The sequence below is a fragment of the Nannobrachium achirus genome (genome assembly GCF_963921795.1).
Source record: "Nannobrachium achirus genome assembly, chromosome: 14".
In the NCBI taxonomy this organism is placed as follows: Eukaryota; Metazoa; Chordata; class Actinopteri; order Myctophiformes; family Myctophidae; genus Nannobrachium; species Nannobrachium achirus.
This window is the reverse complement of record NC_137821.1, coordinates 32,061,004-32,084,222: the sequence shown is the minus strand read 5'-3', so window position 1 is coordinate 32,084,222 and position 23,219 is coordinate 32,061,004. Positions and strand designations below refer to the sequence as shown.

General features: G+C 44.0%; 2 protein-coding genes across 2 annotated transcripts; both read left to right on the top strand.

Annotated features, from left to right (window-relative positions):
* Positions 1-449: 449 nt before the first annotated feature.
* dthd1 (death domain containing 1) lies at positions 450-21,620 on the top strand (the record flags this gene model as incomplete). Its single annotated transcript, XM_080741529.1, has 10 exons — positions 450-885; positions 1,839-2,415; positions 9,168-9,501; positions 11,125-11,304; positions 14,846-15,108; positions 15,942-16,100; positions 17,761-18,050; positions 19,527-19,777; positions 20,074-20,131; positions 21,334-21,620. The coding sequence occupies 10 exons, from the start codon at positions 450-452 to the stop codon at positions 21,618-21,620; spliced, it is 2,835 nt and encodes a 944-aa protein (XP_080597655.1).
* LOC308298616 (large ribosomal subunit protein uL22m-like) lies at positions 12,764-13,396 on the top strand (the record flags this gene model as incomplete). Its single annotated transcript, XM_080742259.1, has 1 exon — positions 12,764-13,396. The coding sequence occupies one exon, from the start codon at positions 12,764-12,766 to the stop codon at positions 13,394-13,396; it is 633 nt and encodes a 210-aa protein (XP_080598385.1).
* Positions 21,621-23,219: the final 1,599 nt, after the last annotated feature.

The window sequence follows — 23,219 nt, the reverse complement described above, 5'->3', positions numbered from 1 at the left end:
TTTTACTGCTGGCAGAGTTATAAATACAGCAGTGGCTCCTGTAAAATAAGATAGCTCAGCGGTTGCAGTCAATGGCAAGGACATACAGTCAGTGTGCAAAGCTCGGAGAGACTGCAGCTTCTAATATCACTTTAACCGGGAAGAGAGACATATAGGGGGACCACAGATTTACATTTGTATTTTTTTAGTCAAGTGCAAGTGTTGATTAGATTGTACTGTACAGTCAGTGATTCCCTGATGTTGAACACGAATGGCTTACTTAGTGGAATCCCTTTTGCAATATATGCAACGTCATTAAACAGCGATTTATTTTCTGTTTTTGTTTTTAAGGTTTTAGATTTAGATTGAATACGACTGCATGAGACTAATGGCCCACTCTGATGTGTAAGTGCATTTGTATTTATTTTCTGCTGAACGCTCATTAGAAGCTTTATTATCTGATTAAGAGGATGGAGGGCGATGGGTCTCAGCATCGCAGAGATGGAGAGCAGCGTCTCCTCGGCCAACTGGTTGAAAGCCTCCAGGCGCTGGAAGCTATGAGACGCTCCAGAGAGCATCACAGCAGCACTGCAGACACAACAAGACAGAGAGGAGGAGAAGCCTGCGACAGAGGGCCCATCATCACAGCGGGGGACACAGAAAGAGCATTATGGCCACCGGCGAACGAGACAGCAGGTGAAAGGACAGCGGAAGAAGCAATGAGGAGCACTGAAGAAGGGTTTAAGAGGAGCGAGTGTGAGCAGCACGTGCTGAGACTGCTGAGGGAGCTGTGTGTTGCTCACTCAGACAGAGTGACAGCCTGGAGGCAAGCTGCTGGAGGATCAGCCTGCACATTCATGCTTTATCCACCAGAGGGCCACCACCAGCTGGATCAACATGTGACAGGTATTTTAAGAAGTATGTCTTGTTCTTGTTTGCATACAGCCATGGTCCTGACTGAACTGAGAGACCTGATTTAAAAGTGTTATATAAGTATAGCCTATAGCCTATTATCAATATCTAAAATCTGGACAAGGAGGTCACGCTAGACAAGACTTTTTCTTTTACGGCAAGGGGCCTGTAGAACAAAGTTTGTCTGTCTTTCTCTAATTCTATATCTCTGTACCGGTGTCCCCAAAAAGGTAGACTAATGATGGCCCAGATCACACTGCAACATGCATACAACACCACACAGCTCAATTCATGCATGTATTTTGTGATTCTGCGAATCACACAACTCAATTCATGCTGCATACAGCTACAGTATAACCACACATCCAGCTCAGGGCTGGCATACAGCAAACCACAAGACAAATTAGCATACACAGTGTAGCAGTAGTGGCTCCGAGCCTCTGCCTGATGAAACCTATCTGAAAAAAGTCTAATATCTCCCCTGGTCGAGGGTGAATTCTCCGTTAGGCTAGCGGGTACGATGTTGGTTTTCCAGCGGAAGAACCGCAGGTTCGAATCCCAGGCGTTACAAAAGCACACATTAGCACATTATTGGTGATTTTGTTCAAGATCTACAGTGCATGCCAACATACACAGTAGGCTAAGATTGAAGAACCCATTTTAAGACAATTATACATGGCACCCAAAAAACGTCTTGTCTAAATTGTCTAAAGCTTTTTCAATTACACAGTGAAGCCACACCATTCAAATTCAACATGGTCTTCGGGAAGTTTAGTTTTTTTCCTTTACCAAAGGAAATTAAACTGCTGAATCAGTGAAGTGTCCTATTGCTTACTCTTACATGAAAGTGCTGTTTAGAGATGATTTAATATGAATTATGTCCATGGAAGAAAATGTATTAGTATTAGTTCATCTTTTTTTTTCTGTCTGTCTGTCACATCATTTAGAAACTGAAAGCGCGTGTTGCTCGGACCACTTCACCAGTACTCTCCTGGGGGTACTGGGGGACATCGAGAGCATCGTGGACAGACTGAACCACATCAGAACCAAACTGGACGCGGCGATGTTGACGTCACACACAGAGGAGGCCTCGGCCGCACAAGTACAAGTAGACAGGACACACACAGAGGAGGAAGTCCTCACAACCTCTCAGGGAACCAGTGGCCCTGAATCCTCAAGCCCTGACCCAACGATACTACCAGAGCAGTGCACCGACTCTCCCTCTGACCTCCTTGGGTCCGTCTCGGGTCGTGAGCAGCAGGACAGTGGAGATGGAGACAAAGACATCGAAAGCCAAACAAAGCAACCACTGCTCTCTCAAAGGTCACTCGATGAGGAGAAAATGTCCAATTCTAGCTCGGGCCGATCCGGATGCAGCGATGCAACGGAGGTCAGAGCAGTCAGTGATATTCAACAGCAGCCGATTTCCCCAGAAACCATTGCCGTCTTCTCACAGGAGACCAACGAGGTCAGAGTGAAGGGTACCATAGATGAAGATGAGGGATGTAGATGGGTCACCGTGGGGTGAGTAACGGAAATCAGTCTCTGTTCAAGTAAATCAGTTTTTAAGCAAATTAGTTCTTCTGTGATCAGCAAGCTGGCCAGGCCAAAAGCATGTCTACTGTAGAGAAAATACAGACACGGTGTCTGCATTTTCTCTATGATTTGATTCTTTCCCCTTATTTTCCCTGTTCCCTTAATGAACTTTAGTGTCCCTTTTCTGAGCATTCGGCATGGCAGGTTGCGACGCATTGTGAGCTTGTAGATCAGCTATTTTCTGTGAATATATTTAGTATAAGCAAAAAACAGGAGGCGGCCCAGTATAGAGCCCTTGGGAATCTGATCAACTAACTATAGGGTTTAAAGGTATATTCAGTGATTGTATTTCATTCAAATAACAAGAATCGACACACAGTCAATTTAAAATCTGGTGTATTGGTGTGTTGAAGTTAGTGTTGGTGTTCTTTCTCATGTATATTTCATAATATTCTAACTTACTGTAGGCTATAAACACAATCACATGGCTTCACGTTGTTCTGCTGCTGTTTCAATGAAGGTGTATGATTCTCTCTGTCTAAGCCAGGCACCGCCTCAGTGTGAAGGAATGGTGCTCCCTGCTGGACAAAATATTTCATTACAGCAGTACAGGTCTGGAGGGCCGCTCCCAATCATGAAACTAGCTCGGTTACCATGTGACATGGACAGCCAATCGGCAAATAGGTCGCCTGAATGTCTCGCCAGAAAATCATCTCTTTAAAGATCTGGTTTACACCAGATAAAAATATAATTGGTACATTTTCCATTCATTCCCCTCACTAGAATGTGTGCTGACCATATAAGGACTTCCACCATGGCCCGTGTTGCGAGCATAGCTAGATTCGGTTTTCAGAGGTGGCCAGCCAGTCCTCGACCAATCAGGGTAGAGTATGGCCGTAGTTATGTTATGATGTTTAGTTATGATGGTCAAGATAAAAGTTTTGAGAGCCACAGTTGCTCTGAATTAAGTCTGCTAAATGCCTAGATTGTAAACTACTGAACTCATAAAATGCCACAGTCTCGTAGTAAATCAGTATCATATATTATCCTGAAGCTGGAGACGTAGGCCTACCGATATTCACTGATTGGGTCTAATAATCAAAACGAGAACATTATAATGGTGTAAAAGATCTATAAAAAACTAAACATTTCCACGCTGTAAGGCCAGTAAAGGACAAGATGAGCCCCGGCCACTTTCATTATCACTGAATACACCTTTAAGTGGTTAAAGTGGCCAGCATACTACTTTGAAGTTTGGTGAAGTTGCAACATTATACGATTGCTGAGAAAAAAATTAATGCATTGCCGTGACAAAATTCTTTCAGAACTCCTTACACCTCCAACTAGCCGAGATCGCAGAAGATGAGACCATGTCTGATAGATCATAAATTCAATATGGATGGTATTTATTTGGTTTTATTCCAGGCTGTTGACTAATAGTCCGGGAAAAAAAGGGTGATTTTTGGCTGAACGTGGATTCGCCTGTAAAAGTTTTTTTCTCAATTGATTCTTGTAGCTTGGGGTCACCTCTTAAGGATTCAAGAGGATGACCAGTGATATCCATTGAGCATTTTTTATTATTAACCCCTTAATGCCTGAAACATGGGCTCCCATTGACTTTCTATACAGGAGGAAAATACCCAGAAAAAGATTATTTTTCTGGGTATTTAAGGAGGATCTGAGGGGTCTAACTAGGGGTTTGTCATGATGCTGAATCCATTGCAGGCATTTGTTTTGCACAAAAAACATTCCGTGGGCTAGAAATAGCCTCAGAAAACAATACACGTATGGGTGAGTATTCATGTTAGTCGGAGGCCTTAGGTTTTTTTTTCTCGTGCTAATCAGTCTAAAAGTGCAAAATTTTGCACAGATGTAGCTCAGGGCTTGCTCTAATGATTTAGCTAGGGCGCCCGAGTCTGCGACATTCGGGGTCGCCACAACGGCCAAATCAAGTTGTAGTGGGGTGCCTGGACACTCAGTCATTTCAAATTTATGTTAAAGTTTATTTTTCACTTCCAATTTGTAGATTATGGTCTATAAAACAATTTTGGTTCGAGTGTCAAGACAGCAGATTGAAGAAAAATATATTTTTTACCCTATTAACACAAATAACCAAAATCGGAATTAAGATTTTTTTACATGTCTTAATTTTCCCACAATTGCTTGTGCAATATATTTTTCTATTGCTATATCAAGTCAATACTGTGTGAGGAATCAACTGGAGTCAAATATTTGTTTTGAATATTCTGCTATTTCACACAAATTAGACAATAACATGGTTATTACACTCAACATCAACAATACAGTTACATTTGTTTTAACTGTAACACAATATAGTACCATTGGCTTTAACAACTACTAGAACAATATTTTAACAAAGAATAAACATTCTAATCTAATATATAGTCTGCTCTGGTCTAGCAAGTTCTCACAAGTACATTTGCACAGACGTGTGCATTTCAACATTTCTTTCATGCAACTGCACCGAGTGCAGGTTGGCATACAAGCATGTTTACAAGTGCACTCCACACTTTAATAGTGGTCCAAATGGGACCACTAATCCCATAATCCGTGGGACTGTGGACGGTCATCATGGACCTGAATGAATGAATGACATAGTACTACAATACATATTCATGCAGATACATAGTTATGTGCTGTCGCCCAGGCGCTTGCTTGGAAGATGCTTCTGTTCAGATGTTGATCCAAAGCATCAGTTGGGGGGAATCCTTTGCACGTCCCTAGTTTTATGAGAGAATTGTGTCATTCGAACATGATCAACATCATTGCCCACTTTTTTCAGCCTTGGAGATGCTTGTGTTGGAGTGTCAGCGAGGGTTACAAATTCTTCCATGAGGGATGGCACTTTGCGCATCACCTTGTAGCAGGATCGCTTACCCTGCCATGGATTTGAATGACGATGTGCTGTCTGAGCCAGTGAATGCATGGATAGAGCCATGCCCTTGCATGTTGTCATGCCCAGGTTTGTGGTGATGGTATTCAAGGAGATCATTCTAGTAATCTTTCCAGCTTTGAAGGAGATCCAGATTTCCGCGGCCACATTCAGAGCCTGGATGTGATTTCTGTTGAGGAGGTTTCTGTTCAGGAGGAGTTAGTTGTGCCAATTGTGTATGACTTTTGTTATTGATGGTGGAGTACTGAAATTGGCAAAAGTTTCTGGCAAACATTGACAACAGGAAGGAGCTGTTAAGTAAGAAGTAGCTGTACTCATTCCTTTCAAGTAAGTTAACAGATTCAGTTTCCAGATGACAAGGATGTCTACATTACGGCAGTTGATCAAGTCCACCATGTTGGAAACAGTCCACCAATGGATCAATGCAACCATGAGGAAGCTGACACTTGTGTCCTAGTAGGCCTACATCTTCTCTATGCCCTCCAAACATCATCACTTGGGATGGTGCATACTGGAGACACAGATGTTGTTGTAGTGCTTCTATGTAATTTTCATCATATCCAAGCTCTGAATGCGGCCATCTCTCTCTAGGTCGTCCTCAGACGAGCCTTCCAACGTCACTTCCAGTCATCCTGGTTTTCCATACATCCGGCCAGCTCGCTGGTGCTTTGCGCTCCTGTGTCTTTCTTGAGTACATCCACATATGTTAGTGTGGGACGTCCTCGTGACCGGTGCCCATGTGTTGGTTCCCACAGCACCAGTTTACTGGCTGGCAGCTCTTGTTGTCTTTGGCAGTGTCCTGCAAGTCTCATTCTCCTGGCTGCTATTTTATCGCTCACCCTTAATATTCCAGCATACAGATACTTGTTGCTGACATGTGAACTCTTGCTGATGTTGATCACTACACGTAACATTCTGGTGTAGCACCCGTCTAGAGACTTCTGCAGAGCAAGGTCCAGCATTCACTGCCATATAGGAGAACAGACTCTACCATCACATAGAAGAAGCTGAGTTTGGTTTGTCGGGGGAGGTTGGAGTTCCATACACTAGCCATGCCATTAAGGGCCCTCCATGCAAGTGCCTTCCTCACTTAAAGATCTTGCTCTGTAGAGTTGACCCATGAGCCCTGGTACTTGAAGTCCTTGACTCCCTTCAGAGCAGTGCCTCCTGTTGTTGTGAGAGGTGGATGTTCTGAGAGGATCTTATAGGTGATCACCTCAGTTTTCTTGGCATTGGTTGGAGAGTAGGCTGTTGTCATCCGTGTAGTCTAGGTCTGTCAAGACTACTGCAGGGTGCCGTCTTGAGGCCAAGATCCTGCTCTTGTCCACTGATGGCCTTCCTGACCGCATAATCCAGGACTATGACAAAGAGGAAGGGGGCTAGGGTGTCTCCTTGCAGTACCCCAGCCAGGATGTCAAACTCCTCCCTGTTGCCATCTGGGGTCACCACCTTGGCCCGTGTTCCTGCATACATGGTCTCTATTGCCCGGAGTAGGTTGGGAGGGACACCGTAGGCCTTCAGGATCTTCATCATGGTGCCTCTGTGTATTGAGTCAAAAGCCTTTTTGAAGTCAATAAAGCACAATACAGCCGTCAGGTTGTTCTTCTTCACCTCCTCGATCAGTCTTCTCAAGGCCAAGATCTGGGCTACTGTGGTTCTCTTATAAGACCGGCATTATCTACCGACAGATTGTGGAGATAAGCGTAGGGAGTCTTACTGGTAGTACTCTTTCAATCTCTGTCACTCACACGTCACACTTTTGCCCTACTCATATCTCCGCCACCGTTGCCCCGATCCATGCCAAACATTGCACACACACTCCTTGGCTGCAAAACCACTACCTCCACCCCTCATTTCTCACATGGCCCTCTTCTAGTGCCACCATGAGGCCGATTCTTGCAAAACACATTTTTGGACACTGCTCCAACAGATTCTGCCCTAAAATCACACAAAGCGGTACACAGTATCTCTATAGTCATGTCATCAACATGGATCAGTCCCATTTCCCATATTCCCTCCTGATTGGATACCTTTGCCTTCTAAAGTTTGTGTATGCGACATGACGGTCGCTTATCTCCCGATTAGGGAGTCTTACTGGTTCATTCAGGTCCATGATGCCCGTCCACAGTCCCACAGATTATGGGATTAGTGGTCCCATTTGGACCACTCTGCCTCTTGCCAAGGATATATTAAAATGTGAAGTGCACTGTCTTGTAAAAGTGCTTTTATGCCAACCTGCACTCGGTGCAGTTACATGAAGGAAAAGTTGAAACTTTGACTGTATATAGGTGTTAGATTTATTTTGTCTTTGTTAGAATATTGTTCTAGTAGTTGTTAAAGTCAATGGCACTATATTGTGGTACAGGAAAAAATGTAACCATATTGTTTTGTATGAGTGTAATAACCATGTTATTGTCTCATTGTGTGAAATATCATAATATTCAAAACAAATATTTGACTCCAATTGATTCCCCACACAGTATTGACTTGATATAGCAATAGAATATATATATTACTCAGCAGTTGTGGGAAAACTAAGACACTGTTCAAAAAACACAATTCCGATTTTGTTCATTTTGGAAATAGGGCAAAAAATATATTTTTCTTCAATCTACTGTCTTGACACTCGAACCAAAATTGTTCTATAGACCATAATCTACAAATTGGAAGTGAAAAATAAACTTTAACACGAATTGACAATGAAAACTAAAAATTGCATGTACAAAGAACTCCACTATTGGGCTCCCATCGACTTTAGTGATGAAAAGTGATGAGTCATCACTTTTCAGAGTTTTGTGGGTGTTGTGGTGACCCCGAAGGTCGCCGACCTAGCTAAATCATTAGAGCATGCCCTGAGCTACATCTGTGCAAAATGTTGCACTTTTAGACTGATTAGCACGAGAAAAAAAACCCTAAGGCCTCCGACTAACATGAATACTCACCCATACGTGTATTGTTTTCTGAGGCTATTTCTAGCCCACGGAATGTTTTTTGTGCAAAACAAATGCCTGCAATGGATTCAGCATCATGACAAACCCCTAGTTAGACCCCTCAGATCCTCCTTAAATACCCAGAAAAATAATCTTTTTCTGGGTATTTTCCTCCTGTATAGAAAGTCAATGGGAGCCCATGTTTCAGGCATTAAGGGGTTAATAATAAAAAATGCTCAATGGATATCACTGGTCATCCTCTTGAATCCTTAAGAGGTGACCCCAAGCTACAAGAATCAGTTGAGAAAAAAACTTTTACAGGCGAATCCACGTTCACCCCCATTTTTCCCGGACTATAAAGCAAAACTACATGGATAAAACAATTTTATCCACAGGGAACGTCTTTGGTTTTGGCAACCTGAAAACATGTGGCTTGTTCTGTTACTCCTTTTGATGTGTGCTGCTCACTTCTTGTGGAAAGAAGTGTGGCGAGGGCGTAAGAACAAAATGACATGATTTTGGAGAACAAAGTAATGCATTTCCTTGGGGAAGTTTTCCAGATCAATGTGTAAATCTTTTGTTTGTTCAGAAATAAATGTGTGAAAGCCAGCTATGCCAAATGAGAGAAGCTGGTATACAGCAATCAAATGTTATGGTAAATGATACAATAAGATGACAACCATTCTTTACATGGCTGAATAAAGGGTTTAGTATACAGTACCACACCAAACTTTATTAAAGCTAGCATCAGGTGGTATATAAAGGGAGGTAGGGGGTCAAACTTGGGCCCTATCTAGGCCTAAATGGGTTAATAGCATAATATGAAAAACATTATTTGTGGGATTGTGAGTGATAATATACACAACTGTACTCTGTAATGATCATGTCTGCTATAGGCTCTCGGGGCGACTGGAGGACGGCCAATCAGACTTACCAGACGCGTGCTACGTCACAGCTCCCGGGGGCGTGGTCAACACCCTGACATGTGACGTGGTGGACGCCCTGAGCTCCGTGATGGTGGCCACGGGCTCCGAGGAGCTGGTCAGCAGGGTGCTCATGGTCAAGGCTCCAGACGGAACCCGTTTCCGTTCCCCAGTCACCGTCATCGTGCCGTTCCAGGCACGCTACCGGGGCAACTACAGGGACGTCGTCGTCAAGGTGGTCGACGCTGAGAGGAGAGCAAACTACATCACTCCCACGTCAACCGAGGGCACCTACGGAGGCCAGAGGGTAGAGTGCTCTGTCACAGTTACAGACGATACAAGGGGCAGGGTTCCCACGGTCATGAAATTCCTGGAAATATTTTGAAATTAGAAAAATATGTTTCCAGTGCCGGAAAAGTTTTGGAATTGATCAAGGGTCCTGGAAAGTCCTGGAAAAAATAGCTATGCATTGTCTTTGGTTATTGATTTTGTTAATACCTCTGAAATGACAAATTAAACATTGGCCAAATTGTCAAATATTAGAGGCAGAAATTGTGAAAATAGCCGATCTACATGCTCACAACGCCAAAACCGTGTTATACAAAATTCCTCAACTGTTAGTACTCGTCAGGGTCCCAGTTCATGTCGGGGGTCACGGTCTGTAAAGATTGAGAACCACTGGCATACACTGCCTGTCTTTGGACATTGCGCATCGGAGTAAGCGACTCGTTATTGAGCTGAATTATTGTTATATAGTCCTGGAAATTGGGTTCAATATTCTGGAAAAGTTTTGGAAATTAATTGGTAAAAATGTGTGGGAACCCTGAAGGGGTATCTGATGTGGATTCATGAATATTATGTCAAAAACAACACAGTGAAATGTACCCTCGTGGTCTGTTTTCGTGCATACTGTATTTACTCTTACTCTTATTTAAAGGGCCATTTCACCTCTGGGACAACCAGATCTTATTTTATTGTTGTTTGGGACACAATCAGCACAATCCTGAGTGATATTTTGTGTTCAATCTGTGTTTTTAGATATTTTAGTATTTCAGCATGCTCTAATGATGCATTTTGCATCATCTTAGCACTTCCTCATTGCATTTCCTGACTACATGACGTCATTATTTTTCTGGCCATAGGGTGCAGATTTCAAATCTTCCTACTGTTATCTACTACACATACTACTACCATTGAGTGACTGCAAATTCTTCCAGGGGTGAAATTCCCCTTTAATGAAGTGTCGCACACAGAAAATAGCAGATCTACACATTTTCACACTAAAGTTGAATTAACACAGAGGATGTTGTTGTGCACTGCATTGTTGAAAGGCTCCCCAAAGATACTGTAAAATATGCAATAAAATACAATGCTGTGTTAATTCACCCTTTGTTAGCCTTCTGGTTGGTCCCTGACTGACCAACCAGGAGGCTCTATCTGCCTTGTCCCGCCCGGGTTCTGCCTTTTTTATGTTGAATTTGCTAAAACATAATTTTTGGAGAAATAAAAACATTTAAAAACATGCTGAGTCACTATACTGCCACTGAGCAGCTCAATTTTACTGAAACCAAGTTTGAAATGAGAATTGAATACACAGAATAACAATACGAAGCAACTGAATTAAAATGGTAGTGGATGGAGTGTCCCACCGAATGTCCCACCAAGACACAGCAACCAATGGGTGTGAAGAGAGGCGGGCCAAGGGGCGGGACTTGACAAAGGGTGAATTCTTCATACTCTGGCTTGTTTTCTAAAACCGAGAGGGTCACATTGTTAAATGATGAATTTATTTTTTAGATTTTAAAGGTCAGACCGGGTTAAGGTTCCACAAAGTGTGTGTGTGTGTGTGTGTGTGTGTGTGTGTGTGTGTGTGTGTGTGTGTGTGTGTGTGTGTGTGTGTGTGTGTGTGTGTGTGTGTGTGTTTTGTCAGGGCTCGTTTGCGGAGGTGAGAGTGTACTCCCTGGGTGTGTTTGCCGTGGTGTCGTGCCTGAGAAGGGAGAACTACACCATCCCCAGGAAGGGTCTGTCTCTCAAACTACCCATGGACCCCCGCATCTGTCTGGACTACCTCCCAGGATCCTTCACTGCCCCTGTGGTGGCCCAGGCAATGGTAGGAAGGACACTCATCTGCCCCCCTCCCCTTTTTTTATTTTTGGAATGATTTTGGAATGAATGAATTTGAATTGAAATACATCCCCGGTGCTGCTAAGCGGTAGCGTGCAAATCTGTAGCGATATAAAGAGACAGACAGAAACATAGAAATTATAATATGCTTCCACTTTGCATACTCAAGTTGTCACAGATGTTTTATTAAGATGAAGAAAAGTGAGCAGTTGATTGTATTCATGGATAGTAATAGAGGAAGCAAGCTCAGTCATTCATGAACAATACATTGCAAAATCCTGACTGTTAATATTTATACTGATATTATGCATAGGATGATGGATTAATGGAATATTTTTTAAGAAATAAAATGTGTAAAACAAATCATATGAGTGTAACGGAGGTGATCCGAACCTCCCCACCTGGCTTCGAACCCGAGTCTCCCACATGAAAGTCCAATATCTTAACCATTACTCCAAAGGGATATCCCTATGGAACGAGAGCAGATACTAGACTTTTGAGGCTTCAGGCTGGGGCTGCGACTCTCTCCGCCACATAAGGAAAATTAAAAGTGTACTAGAAGGAAAGAAGAGGGGAAAAAAAGAAAACTAAAACTAAAAGGGAAAACTCCTGACTGAATCCCCCTACATTCCCCTCCTTTCCCCCAATAGACTATTTCTGTTACACAATGACATGGGGTCAGACATGTCAGGGGAAATAAAAGTGTATCACAAGTAATCCATTCCAAATGATCCATTAGGCCAATACTTCTCCAGGTCAAGGACCCCCAAATAGCCTGGCTGTGGCTCCCTATTATGAATTGGCTTAAAAATATTAAAATATATATAATAATTGATGCTCACAGCTTTAGCTTGAGATCCAATATATTTGACTATTTTTACAAACTAGAGGTTTGGACTACTAGAGTTCGGGCCGCTATGTCACACTGCCAATCCGACCGATATGCCCATCATGGAGATCCCTGTTGTCATCACTCATCATTCATTTGTATGCCTTGCCCCTAATTATGGGCATGCCTTGAGGTTATGTCAAGCTTATGCCCGCGGACCCGGCCTACTCAGGAGTCAGGAACAATGAAAGTTGTGAATGCATGCCCCACCCGGTTATGCAATACCCATGGTACTCGTTGTCAGAGTACCTGTTGTATCTGTCTGGAGATCTCTGCATCTGTCTGCCAGTGTCCCTTTTATGCCCATAAATGGAAATCTATGATGTCACCAGGAATATCGGTCTGATCTGGACAACCGATCTCCTTATAATACCCTGATGTCACCAGTTTGACGTTGTAGAAGTGATGTCATAGACTGGCCTAGACTCCATATTTGGGCATGCCCGACACCTAACTCCATATATGGGCATAAAGGAGACAGACCTGACACATACAGAGATCACCACATATGGGCATGAAAGGGAACAAAAGTGAAACGTCACAAAAATAATGCAACATGGCGACGGGTGTGACAGGTGGCGGTGCGATGTTTCTCAGGAGTGTTACTGGGCAGACGTTCCCAAGGTTGGCAGCCTTCAGCGCTGGCCGCCATCAAACGTCACCTTTCCACACCGGCAGCCCTCTGGACGTGATGAGGAACTGGGACCGAAGGAACCTCCAGAAGTTTCCTCCTCAGCTGCCGGACGAGCCTCGCAGGCCGGCGGAGGTCCATCACTGTAGGCGGCAGATCAAATACAGCCAGGACAAGATGTGGTACCTGGCCAAGCTCATCAGGGGGATGAGCGTCGACCAGGCCGTCGCGCAGCTGGAGTTCAACGACAAGAAAGGAGCCAAGATCATGCGAGAGGTGCTCCTGGAGGCCCAGGAGATGGCCGTCAGGAACCACAACGTGGAGTACAAGTCCAACCTGTACGTGGAGGAGTCTTTCTCCAGGAAGGGGAAGTACCTGAAGCGGATCCGCTACCACGGCAGAGGGATGTTCGGCATCATGGACAAGGTGTACTGTCACTACTTTGTCAAGCTGGTGGAGGGGCCTCCTCCACCCCCGCGGGAGGAGTGCACCGCCCTCCAACAGGCACAGGACTACGTCCACGGCCTGCGGAACCGTACCGTCATACACAGCCTGTAGGACTGTGTTTGAACGTGTTCTTCTGTGTTATTGTCTCCACCAGCCGAAGGCTGAGGGAGAGTATGTTTTCCCCTCCGTCCGTCCGTCCGTCCGTCCGTGCGTCCGTGCGTCCTCGCAGTTTGTGAACAGCTAATCTCAGTCACCATTGGCCCGATCGCTGCCAAACTGAGCACACACACTCCCTGGATGCTAATTCAGAACCTCTGCCCCACATTTTTTAAATCAGCCTCATGGTGGCGCTATAACAGGCCGATTTGTGTGGCCTGGTGGAAGAGCACTGCTTCTAGTTATACTTGTGAGGGGCCAAATGTCCCCCATGCACAAGTATAGTAGACATTACTTAAAATAGACGTTGTGAGGACACAAGATGAATGGTTGTTTTGCGATTAAAACAGATGTTTAGAGCCTTACAACTACAAAAGATTCAGGTTAGGATTAAATATTTAGTGGTGGGGGTTGGGGTTAGGTTTGGAGTTTGTCTGATTCGTACTTAGTTACGTGTCAGTGTCGCACAAGAAAATGAGGACCACAATGGAAATACGTGTAAGTCCTAAACTAAAAGATAAATACATGTATTAACCAATTTGTTTGTTATGTTTATTGCTTTTTATAACATCAATCTAATCAAAGACACAGACAGACACACAGACAGGTAGCCTACAAAAAATATTATAAAACCCCAAATACATCACAGTACTGGCATTATAAACTGGCCTGGACTCCATATTTGGGCATGCCTAACATGGAACTCCATATAGCCTATTGGCATGAAAGGGACACAGTCAGATAGATCTTAAAAACGGGTACTCTGACAATGGGTACAACTGGTATCGCATAACCGGGTGGGGAATGCATTTCCAACTTGCATCTATCATGTTTTGCATGTCAACTGGATCTCCATATAGGCCATAGGCCTATATGGGCATACAGTATCAGTCGGATAGGTGGTTCTGGTAATCCATTATGTATTAATACGCCAAACAACGTTTTATTTTCTTTATATTTATGCTAATGCTAAGTCACACAAACAATAGCTCCATTAGATCCAATGCATTGGTGTCAGTCAATGAATGTATACTCTACAAGCTGGAGAATAAGAACTGAGAGCTGAACATTTGCTTTAGGATATTCTTTCCATTTGACTTAACGGTTGTGCCTGTAGCACTTCTTGCCTCTGCTAGTAACAACACCTGCTGGATCAGGTTATGTGATAACATCTTTGATCAAATATATTTGATAGCATGCATAGATATGGTAGTTATACAATAATATAATTAGTACAGTACAACCTGTGACTGTCAACCTTGCCAGGTTGAAACCGATTAAACTGGCACAAGTATACAAGTATGTTTTCAACTATTTCAAAGTGATGGCCACGGCCTCCCCTTTGAACACCACTGCATCATAACAACAAAGTACACAGAAGGTCTATTCTCTACCCCGCCTCAGATCCAGCCAGTAGACACAGCCCTCTTGTCCAGCATCAAGTCCAGGAGTGATGTGCACCATTCTGTGGTCTCCACCAGCCCACTGCTCTACCTCACACACCCCTCCTCCCAGCCCCTGCGCCGAGCCCTCTCTCTCACCCTTCCCTGCCCGCCCAATCCTGACAAGAAGAAAGGGGCGGGGCAAGGGGAGGAGTCAGTACAGTACAATGCCCGGCCCCTCAGTGCTGCGCCACCACGGGACACGCCCTCTTCGCTTAGGCTGAGGTAAAATAAGAAGAAACAAACACATGGTTACATATTCACTTGTGCCAGCATAGCGCGCAAGTACTACTTTCGGTGCTGTCGGTATCCGTTCGACAGTATAATGGCAGGGCCATTAGCCAATGAGGGAGCACCATTCTCTGTGACGTCAACACCAACAAGTGCGACCTGTAATAAATTACAAGGCGCAAGTTGGCACAAGTTGCCCACCCACATACATACAGCACTGAACAGCACCGAATGTAGTACTTAGTACAAGTAGTATTACAAGTAGGCCATATATGGCCACGAGAGCACAAGACGCAAGTTTGCACCTCGACAGAGTGCAGTCTAGTTTAACTTTTTATGTTTTTATTTTCCGAATGAATGACCTACTTTGTCGTACAAGAGTGCTGCGCAAAAGTATAGTGAAAATAGGCCATCTACAACTCACTCGTGAGCTTGTAGATCTGCTATTTTCGGTAGTTTTAAATTATTTTAAAAGTGAAAGTGACTAAATGATAACTACATCGGATCCATTGGAACACATTTTTTTTTCTGTAAAGTAACGGGTTTGGATATCCACAACTTTCCAACATCCCATCGTGCATTGCGCAGAAGTTGCATGGAGCTTCCGGCGCCGCAGCCGAGTGTGATCTACAAGCTCAGCTCACAACGGTTGCATCTGCGACGCGACGCAAGCTTGTATGTCTGCTGTTAACCGGAAGTGTGGTGCAAAGCAGCGGAAAGAGGTGGATACAAGGTTTGCCGTGTCACTTCCTGTTTCAGGTTGCTGTGGCGTGAAAATGAACTGTGTGACTGATATGAATGTAAATGAGAACTGATTCCTCTTTCAGGACTCTGAGTGCCTCTGTGAAGACCCGCAGGGTGGCCTCCAATGAGCTGCTGCTGCTGCTGGGCAGGAAGGAGGAGCAGTGGAACGTTGTGGAGAAGGTGGCGGTCAGGAACATGCAGAATGGACTGGTGTCCTTTGAGCTAACAGAGAGCTATGGCAGGTAGGCAGGTATACAGCAGCGGTTCCCAAACCTTTCAGGTCGAGACCCAAAAGAGATGTTTACCTGGCCGGGACCCAAACTAGTGATCTAGATCGGCTATTTTCACTACTTCTTAAGTTGAAGCAGAATAGAAAGATATGATATTACTGTCAAACAGTAGCATGGATATAACCTGGTGGTAAGATCATCATCATCATAACTGTCCTAACTCTTAACTATCAGACTATCCTTTAACAGTTTTCGACTTGACCCGGGGATTTGGGCACCTGGGGAAACCCACATGAAAGAATGAAGGGAGACAAAAGAACAGCATTCCATTGCATAGTTTGTAGAAGCTTAACAGCTTGTTGTTATGCATAGGCCTAATGCAGTGGTGTCCAAAGTGCGGCCCGGGGGCCAAATGCGGCCCGATGAGAACTTTTATGCGGCCCCCAGCTACATTCCTAAATTGTACTGTAAACGGCCCATCAGCACACAGTCAAAAATAATATTTTATAGTATGATTTGTCAGGATGCCTTGTTCCTTGTTACTTATCTCATTCTGAAGGGGTCAAAGAAAGGCTATTTTGTTATATTCTTTACCTTACACGTCTGGTTACATTTGGTAATGTGAGTTTTGTTCAGAGAAAACACTTGACAAAAGACCATTGATATTAATTATTCCTGATGGTTAAATCAAATATTGTAAGTGCGATGCATAGCCTATATGACTTTGTTACGGTCTGACCGAAAGTACATTTTGTCAAGAGATGTAGTCGGCCCTTTGGTGTTTTATTATTTTCTAATGTGGCCCCCTTTGAAAAAAGTTTGGACACCCCTGGCCTAATGCATCATGGGTTTAATCTAGGTTCAGTTGGAAAGCCCTACAAGAAAAAGTTAAGAACTTTTTTTTTGTTGTCATTGTCTTAATGTTCAACCAGCGGAGTATTTGTGGACCATAGTTTTGCAGGGATCAACGGTACATCAATGAACACAATGATATCATTCAATATAGGTGCCAGTGGAAGTTGAAATAGGGAATGCTGCATGCTTGTAACACATTAGACACAAGGAATTTACTGTACATACGTATACCATGTGGTTGAGGTAGCATGGATAAAGCATTGGGGGACTGAATATAAGTCAGGTTTCATTACCGCAATGACCTGTTGAGCAAAAAGGATTTGGATAAGCAATCACAATATGAACAGCAGAGTGCAAAGAATTCATTGCTGGCCTTAATTTATCTTTCTTCTTTCTTATCTTTGTTAAATGAATTAGATAGATAAATTAATTTGAGCGCTATTTTACAGAACAATCCTTTTGATGAACACGTCATATCGTCATAGTTTGCTACTGTACATGTTCAGTACAGTGCTTCTCCTTTCTTATCTGAACGTCGTTTCTCAACAGAATAATATTCAGTGGAATAGATATTAATTCTCTGTTGCATGTGAATGGCCCTTGTAGTGGATTAATCTTTACTCCACTCAGCAGCAATCTAATCTCTCAGTTAAACTCAATTTCTTTCTCTTTCTGTCTCTGCCTGTCTGTCTGTCTGTCTGTCTGTCTGTCTGTCTGTCTGTCTGTCTGTCTGTCTGTCTGTCTGTCTGTCTGTCTGTCTGTCTGTCTGTCTGTCTGTCTGTCTGTCTGTCTGTCTCTTTCTCTCTCTGATCCCCAGACTGTTAGTGGTACGTCTCCTCTCCTCAGTGCGTCCTTCACATCTCATCTCCCTGGTAGAGGAGCTTGAGGAGTCGATCTGTCGCCACGCCGTCACTATCATCCTCCATCATCAACTCAAGGAGCCCCACGTTGTCCTGGTGACGGCCCTGCCCAGCAGAGACCTGAGCTGGGAACTTGACAAACTCGGGGCCCAGGGCTACGTGGGCCCTCCGGGGCCCCCGCCGGAGATTCCCATGTGCGAGGGAGACCAACTGCTCATCCGTTTCAGTGGCAACATCACCTCCACAGGTAGGGAGCAAAAAGCATGTGTAAAACCATTTTACAGTTGACATGTGTAAAACCATGTTACAGTTGACATGTGTAAAACCATGTTGCAGTTGACATGCTGTCACAGTTATTCTTTGTTGTTCTACCATAAATACCAACCATAAGAATAAAAGCTTACCCTGATTGAGGTTTCCTTACTGTCTGGTGATGAATTAATGTCACAGGCTTTCTGAAACACACAAACTTGCATAAGCCTAGAAGAGAGCAAAAAATACAATATGTGCTGGGAAATTGGAATTGCACTCTAAAACATTTGACTTCATACTCCAGAGTTTATGAGTATAGCATCCCCCCGCTCTCCTGTATCTTTTCCCGCTGAATCTGTGCTTTATGTTTTGAACAGCTAGTAGAAACAATATTTCTCTACAGTGTGGTTTACGTCGACACAAACTCCAAAATCTAATCCGAAACCTACAGGACGTACAGTAATTTACTGCAGAGAAAACAATGACTGGAACTCTTTTATCTTCGGCGTACTCCTCTGTTTGAGGCACCAGGAATGTGTTGAGAAACAGATATTTCGTGATAGCAAACAACAATTACAAACACAGATGCACGCATTCATGCATGCATGCGTGCACACACGTACACACACACACACAAACGTACACACACACTAAGTAGGTGACTATGGCAACGGCATGGCCAAGACCCGCTATAAAGCTGTTCCAGGTATCAGGTGGGGTCAGTAGACTGCGAGTTAACAGCCCTGCCATGTCAACACTGCCTTATCTTTGCCACCGCTTGTTGCCACAACTCCAGATGCCATAAGACCTTACAATAAACGTGATGAATTATATGTTTACAAAAGAGGCCGCTTGCTCAGGCCTGTCTGTCCGGCCGTTTTGATGTGTGGAATGTTAATGTCAGTGTTTCTGGAGCTTCGGCTATCGCCGTGTGTGTGCGCGGACCTCTTAATTTACACTGTCGATATGTTGTTTGCTCAGCTTTGAGGTCTGTGCTGAAGAAACTCCCACTGAGGCCTATTAAACCTGCTAAAACGGTGAAATCGCCCATGCTGCCGCAGTAATACCCCAGATGTTCTTTATACAGTGGTTATAAGTCCTTTGATGATGTCGACAGTATTTAAGCCTTAAATTGCACCTAGCTGTGTCACTATCACACCTATGATCACAGTAATTCATGTGGTATTATATGGCTGTCATACAAAAGCTACCAATTCACTTGTAAAGTCGACAGTTTTCTTCAAGTTAGACACCCTGGTGGCTTAACCTGTTTGTATTATGTCCTCATGAGTGTGACTTCCGGGATTTGAGTAGAGGTTGAGGTTTAAGGCCTGTATTGCAAGCCATTCCCCTCTCTCTCTTTTCTTCTCTCTAATACACAGTAAAGTCCTGAGTGTCAGCCTACTTAACACTCTTCTGACTACATGGTAAGACTTGTTCACATTCATCTCGGGTTTATGCTTTTGAATAGGAACCCAAGGCAACCAGAATGGCGGAACATACGAGCGGATCACCTTTCACAGTCAGCATAAGAATCATCTCCTCTTGCGTCTGAGGGAAGTGGACCCATTCGGGAACTACAGTTCAACTCATTACAAGGGCACGGCCAGCTTCTATAAGATTTCCAGAGACCAGCTGGTATGGCAAGGTGACAGGACAGTCCCTTCCAACATTAGCCACCTGGGGGAGCCCATGTGCAAGCTGTCGCTGACTTTACCCAAGGTACTGTACTACAAGCTACTGTATATAAAAACCTAACAGAAACTCTATATTACAAGGACACTTTGAAACCATTAAGACCTGAGGCTGACAATTGTCTTCTAAATCCAGATACCTGAAAAATTAAAGTTGCTATATCAGTGGTGCTCAAACGTTTTCATATAACCCCATATTATGCTTTTGGACATCAAAGTGATTAAAAAAGAAATTACACCGATGCTTTCCGGTTCTCTTAATGGGTTAAAACCATGCAGAAAGAAAACATTATTAAATGTTGTGGCCATCCTGTTCCCTTTCAGAAAGAGAGAACCATCAGCCGACCCATCAGCACAAAAGTGAAGATATATGACGAGACGGGTCAGTGAAATGTCTTTCTCTCTTTCCCTTGTTTTCTGTCGTTCTCTCCATGGACACTCCGTACACTATACTAGCCAATATAGAACTGTCCATTCTTCCCACCAACTCCCTTCATCCCTCCATCATGCAACAGTGCCTCAACATGTGCCTCTGTAGCGCCTATTTAGATTTCCATTATTGACAGCAAACTCTCCCCTTTTCCTCTGTGTCTCAGTCAGTCTCTCCGTCTGTCTGTCTGTCTGTCTGTCTGTCTGTCTGTCTGTCTGTCTGTCTGTCTGTCTGTCTGTCTGTCTGTCTGTCTGTCTGAATGAATGAATGATTATATTTTTGTGTCTGGCTGCCTTTCACAGCCCATCCCTTTATGGGATTATTGAGACACAATTTCAAGAACAGTATTTCCAGTGCCAACATATACTGACACACAAAATAATAATAATAACTAGAAATACCGTTCCTACGAAACAGTGTGGGCTCGCTGCTCCCTCATTGGCTAAAGGCCCTGCCTTTGTACTGTCGGACAGAATAACCTGAGTATATAAAGATTCGGGAGATCCGACAGTACAAAGGATTGGTGATACGTACCCGCATACTTTAAACTTCTGATAAAAGGTACATACATAGTCTAGTATTAGTAGTCCAATATTCTGAACTGACTCCACTGTCTGTCTCCCAACCCCCTCTCTCTCTCCCTCCCAGTGGCGTCAGTTCAGAAAAAGGTAAGGTATGGCAACACGTGCAAGACACCAGTCATGTTGCCATACCTTAGCAACAGGAATGATACATTTATTTTAAGAAGTTCCATTTTTTCCCCCAAAGATTTCTATGGTTTCTTGGGCTGGATATGGCAGTCTGGAACAGTTGTTCAAGTGCAGCTAAACTTGGCATAATATAGTAAACGTGCCCCAATTAACAATGTTGAATTGCACATGTGCAGCTGACCTGCGGAACCTGGGCATATACAATTCCGTCAAGATGGGGAGAATACAAGTGTGGAGAATATAATTAATACCTTGTTAAATTTAGCATTTGTAGTTATTTTAATGTAATTTAAAAAAACATAATAACCAGCACAGATAGACAAAGAGACATTCATGGATTTATATTTTAAAGTAACTTGTATTCTCCCCCCCTGGACCCAGGCCATGGCAGCTGCATACCCCTGCCATACCCAATTGACGCCCCTGCTCCCTCCCTCCCTCCAGAGCCTCTGTCAGACTCCGTCCTCTCCTGGCTCTCTGAGGAGCTGTCGGAGGAGGAGGTGGCCCTGCTGGTGCTCTCCCTGCGCCTGTGCCGCAGCTCCACGCAGCTGGTGAGGCTCCGTGCCGGGGCCTGCCTGTCGGCCCAGGCCTTCCACCTCCTGGCCCTGTGGAGGAGAGGCACGCCCGCCGCACAGCACCACACCACGGCCTCCCACCTCGCCCGCTGCCTGGAGAAGAGCGGCAGGCCCGACTTAGCCAGGGAGCTGCTGCTACGCAATGGTGTCAAATAAACTACAAGTACATTTACTCACTGGAGTTAGGGAAAGTGATTTCAGTTAAGTTTCAGTTTCAGTTCTCATGTAGGTGACCGGCGGGGGCCTTCCTCCAATCATGATCAAATGGGGACAGGCCTTGGTGCGCATAATTCTGGGCCATTGACCCCAATCGGCCATTGACCAGAACTGAAACAGATTTTTTCAAAAAAATTCAAATATGGACCAAACACTCTATAGTAACTAGCTATAATATCAGAACATAGACCCATTTTGTTATTTGAATTTAATAAAATCACTTACACTACCTTTAAGTAAAATCTTGAGCTATTTACCTCAACATTTTGGCAGTAGTTTTACTTCTACCCCACCATATCTCAGAGGCAAATATTGTACATTTACTCCGCTGCAATTATTTGAAAACTTTAGTTACCAGTTACTTTGCGGATATAAATTATAATCTATCTATAAATGCGAGAAGTCTCTGTCTGTCTGTGTGTCTGTAATCCGCGTATCTCGAGAACCGTTCGTCCCACTGGCTTCAGATTCGGCACACGCGTTCCCCGCCGCGGCACGGAGTGCAGTGCCGGGTCTCGACCCGACCCGACGCGCGGTTTTCCCGAACCGGCGCGAACCGTTCGGAATCTCCTTATGCGGGGTTGATTGTTGACATCAGGCTGTTCCGGAGGAAATCGGCGAAAGCTCTGACTCATTGTGACATCACTTCATAAAAGGCTCTGACATCACGTACGCCACATGAGTCAACAAAAAATCTCTGTGAGTGTGTATATGTATGTATGTAATCCGCGTATCTCGAGAACCGTTCGTCCCACGGGCACGCGCGTTCTCCATATATGGGCATAAAATGAATGCCCCCATATATGGGCATAAAATGGATTGCAGACAGACAGATACAGATATCTCCATATATGGACATAAATGGACAGAGGCAAACAGATGGTCAAAGATCTCCATATATGGGCATAAAATGGACGCAGACAGACAGATACAGATATCTCCATATATGGGCATAAATGGACACAGGCAAACAGATGTTCAAAACGGGTCCTATGACAACAGGTATAATGAGGTTTGCATTAAAGGGGGAACCGGCACTGTGTCTGCAACACAGTTGGAGGCACAGACAGATACTCCATATATGGGCATAAAATGGACGCAGATAGACAGATATCTCCATATCTGGGCATAAAATGGTCCCAGAACTATAACTGCAGTGATCTCCATATATGGACATAAAATGGACGCCGACAGACAGACAGACAGATACAGATATCTCCATATATGGGCATAAATGGACACAGGCAGACAGATGGTCAAAACGGGTCCTAAAGGGCGGGGCATTCATTCCCTATTTACATTGTTCCGAGTTGGCCAGGTCGCCGACTAGACGCAGCTTCTAGTATTATAAAACATACATAAACCACTTTAGCCCTATTTCATACATAGGCTCACAACGCGTCGCGATGCGAATCGTTGTGAGCTTCAGCTTGTAGATCTGCTATTTTCAAACATTTTTTACTTTTACTTTTGGTACTTTAAGTAGGTTTTTGATGCCAATACTTTCATACTTTTAACCAAGTACATTTTGAATTCTGG